The 3480-nt window shown below is 45.2% G+C and overlaps 1 protein-coding gene across 1 annotated transcript in view; it reads right to left on the bottom strand.

The window, feature by feature from the left end:
- Window positions 1-3480, bottom strand: part of GLI2 (GLI family zinc finger 2) — a 72291-nt gene that overhangs the window by 29928 nt on the left and 38883 nt on the right. Inside the window, exon 6 of the mRNA XM_015417783.1 lies at window positions 1789-1920. Within this exon, the coding sequence (XP_015273269.1) occupies window positions 1789-1920 (132 nt within the window). The remainder of the gene's footprint in view (window positions 1-1788; window positions 1921-3480) is intronic.

A 3480-nucleotide genomic window follows, 5' to 3' on the forward strand; every position in this document is an offset into this window, starting at 1 on the left:
TGCGGAAAACGACGGAGCCAAGCCAGAAGACGTCTATACCGGGCAGTGACGGCGCGTGCAATTAAAAATGAATATATGTTGTCTTCCCTATCCCCTACAAACATTGTTAGTCCCCTGTCTATACTGAGTAACTGTACATCGCTTTGAGCCCACTGGGGAAAGCGATTAATAAATGGAAAGTATTATTATTATTAGTAGTAGTAGTAGTCATGCCAGCCACATGACCACGAAAAGGTCCTTGGACAGCGCTGGCTCTTAAGCTTGGAAACAGAGATGAGCACCACATCCCTAGAGTCGGATTCAACTGGCTTTCAGGCAAGGGAAACCTTCAATATCTGCTTCAATATGCAGAGATCTCTACAGATGAGTAGCTTGCCTCACAGAGGCAGTGCTCATATGGAATGATTTCAAATTACTGCCATATGGGAAAAACAGAGGTAGTGCTAATGGAGAGCAAGATCTAGCAGAGGCCCCACTGAGGTAAGAACATGGCCCAGCTCCCCTGGGCTACCACGGGTGCGTTGCTGTTTGTGCAGGGTCCAGACATGGTATAAGAAGGAGGGTACCCATGATATTCTGCTGTTTATTTTATTTTATTTACATTATTTATAGTCCACCTTTCTCACTGAGAACCAGTGTCTAAGTCACAGAGTAAGTCAAACACGATCAACAGGATGGGACACCCAATAAACGACACAATAAGGATTGGATTGCAGGGATCTGAAAACAAGCAGAAATCTGGAACAGAGCTGAAACAAAGCATAAGCATTTAAACATGACATGTTAAACGATGCAGAAATTACACAGTGGTGTCAGGGTCCTTAGCCAGGGTACGCAACACAGGGCTTCATAAGAAGATAACTTATTGGTAAATCCAGTACTAGAGACATGTGTACAGCTTGTGTCAGAAATGGCCGCCAATACTAGGGCCTCTGACTTATACTAGAATCAAACATCCCCCCGGTAAGCATGAGCCAATGGATACATCTTGCGCACGTGGGCAAAAGCAAGCAGGCAAAGCAAAAGCTGTTAACTTTCCCAGCCGAGAAAACTGCAGCTGGAGCATCTACAAGGTCAAGCATAAGATAGCAAACAGTCGGTAAGCCAGGGAGAGCTGAGACAGAAAAACGGGAGGGAACCCCTCCACATTCCACTCCAATGACAGGGCTACCTGACATCTGGGAGCATACTTACACCAAAAGACAGTACACAGTAATATAGTGCACGGTACTTTACTAAAGTATCTTTGCAAACCATTTTGTTACAGTACAGCCTGTTACCCATGTTAAAAAAAGCCCTTCTGAATAATTCAGTTTTGCATAACTTGTGGAAAGCCAGAAGAATGGGAGATTTCCTAACCTCATCAGGCAGGCCGTTCCATAAGGTGGGGGTTCAGAAACATGTGAAGGTATCTCTTCTTTTCCTCTGAGGTGTGGCTGTTCACTGCACCCTGAGCATCACATCAGTCATTACGGTTTGGCAGGGCATGTTTTCCTGGTTATGCTCAAGTGTACAAAACCCCCCACATGTATAAGATGTGATCTCAGGCAACAGAATTTTCACATTCTTAACTGCTAGGTTCTGAGAACAATACAAAATAATTCATCAAAGGCTTTCCTGTAGCTAAATTCTTCTGGGAGTTTGACCTGATTTGCCAGGTTTTACTTCTGTTGTGCCTTGTGACCACATTTAATGGTTCACAGTGTGGATTCTAGCCACAGAGTATCTTGATCGGAAGGCAGGACGAAACCTCAGATTTATGGCTTGTGTCTTTTTGACATTACTTACATGGACGAGCTGATCCTGAGTGTCGTACTCCTTTGCACATCCTTCCCAGTGACAGTTGGTTTCATAAATAACTTCAGGCTCCTGTTTGCATTCGTCCTTATCAAGTTCTTCTTTCAAGTCTGTCAGATGCTCCTGAAAGATACAAAACACTCTGTGTAAGATGGACTTGTTTTGCTCGAACCCCTGAGTCACCCATAGATGAACTCGTGGGCACTCCATGAAATTGCTGAGCCGTCGGGTTAGAACAGATAAAAGGAAGTACTTCTTCACGCAAAGAGTGATTAACACACAGAATTCACTCCCACAGGAGGTGGCGGCGGCTACAAGCATCCACGGCTTCAAGAGGGAATTAGATAAACATATGAAGCAGAGGTCCATCAGTGGCTATTAGCCACAAGGTATAGATAGGAACTCTTGTGCTGGGGCAGGTGATGCACTGTATTCTTGGTGCTTGGGGGGGGGCAACAGTGGGAGGGCTTCTAGTGTCCTGGCCCCACTGCTGGACCTCCTGATGGCACCTGGTATTTTTGGCCACTGTGTGATACAGAGTGTTGGACTGGATGGGCCATTGGCCTGATCCAACACTGGCTTCTCTTATGTTCTTAGATGGTAGGTGCAAGTGAAGAATGTAAGAGCCACAGCACGGAAACAACAGAGCAGTCCTAATAAGTTTGAACAGATTTGCATAGAAACATAACTGCATGAGGAGTTCATCATTAAACGCAGGCCAGGCAACTGAACCCATGCCTGGTTTCTTGTATAAAAGGCAAAGTTATCCACAAAGCAGAAACTGTACATGAAATTAATCACTAATTAGCACGTTCAAAATATTCACAAATCACACCAAGTTAATATGGTTTTTACAAATCTGCAAAACTTTATATCCAATATTAAAGTGCATATAACCACAAAGTATGGAGCTGCGGTGGCTCAAGTGGTTAAGATGCTGAACTGCAGGCTGTGGAAGGTCAGTAGTTCAGCAGTTCGAGACCCAGGGTGCCGCATGATGGAGTGAGCTCCCATCTCTGGTTCCAGCGCCTGCCAACCTAGCAGTTCGAAAGCAAGAAATTGCAAGTAGATAAATAGGTACCACTTCGGTGGGAAGGGAACAGCATTCCGTGCACCTTGGTGTTTAGTCATGCCGGCCACATGACCACGGAAACGTCTTCGGACAGCGCTGGCTCTTCGGCTTTGAAACAGAGATGAGCACTGCAACCCTAGAGTCGGATTCGACTGGCTTTCGAGCAAGGGAAACCTTTACCTTTACTTTAACCACAAAGTACAAAACTAAATGTGAGACTGATTAAGGATGATGGCCTAAGGATATGCCTAAGAGTCACACACTGTTAAACAGAGGACACGCTACAAGACGACACAATCCAATCTGAAAGTAGGTCCCAATGATATCTTCACGCAATGGCTAGCTGCAAATAAGTCACGTTCTGCCCTGCGGCTTCTTCAAAAGCAGAACCGGGCAAAAGATATTCTGGAAATCTGCTGCTAACAACTGCTGCTCCTCTTCCTTGTGAACACTGCATACCGAAAGCACTAGATCTGGGAATCCAGCCTCCAAAGATTCATTCCATATATGGAGCATATGAACTTGCCTTACCACTCTGATCATCTTCAGAGGCCCTAGTTTGGCTGCCCTCACTATCTGAGGCTAGACTGGTGTCAACCTTCTAGGTTGTG

This window comes from Gekko japonicus, unplaced genomic scaffold (assembly GCF_001447785.1).
Source record: "Gekko japonicus isolate JY-2015 unplaced genomic scaffold, Gekko_japonicus_V1.1 scaffold221, whole genome shotgun sequence".
NCBI classification, from domain to species: Eukaryota; Metazoa; Chordata; class Lepidosauria; order Squamata; family Gekkonidae; genus Gekko; species Gekko japonicus.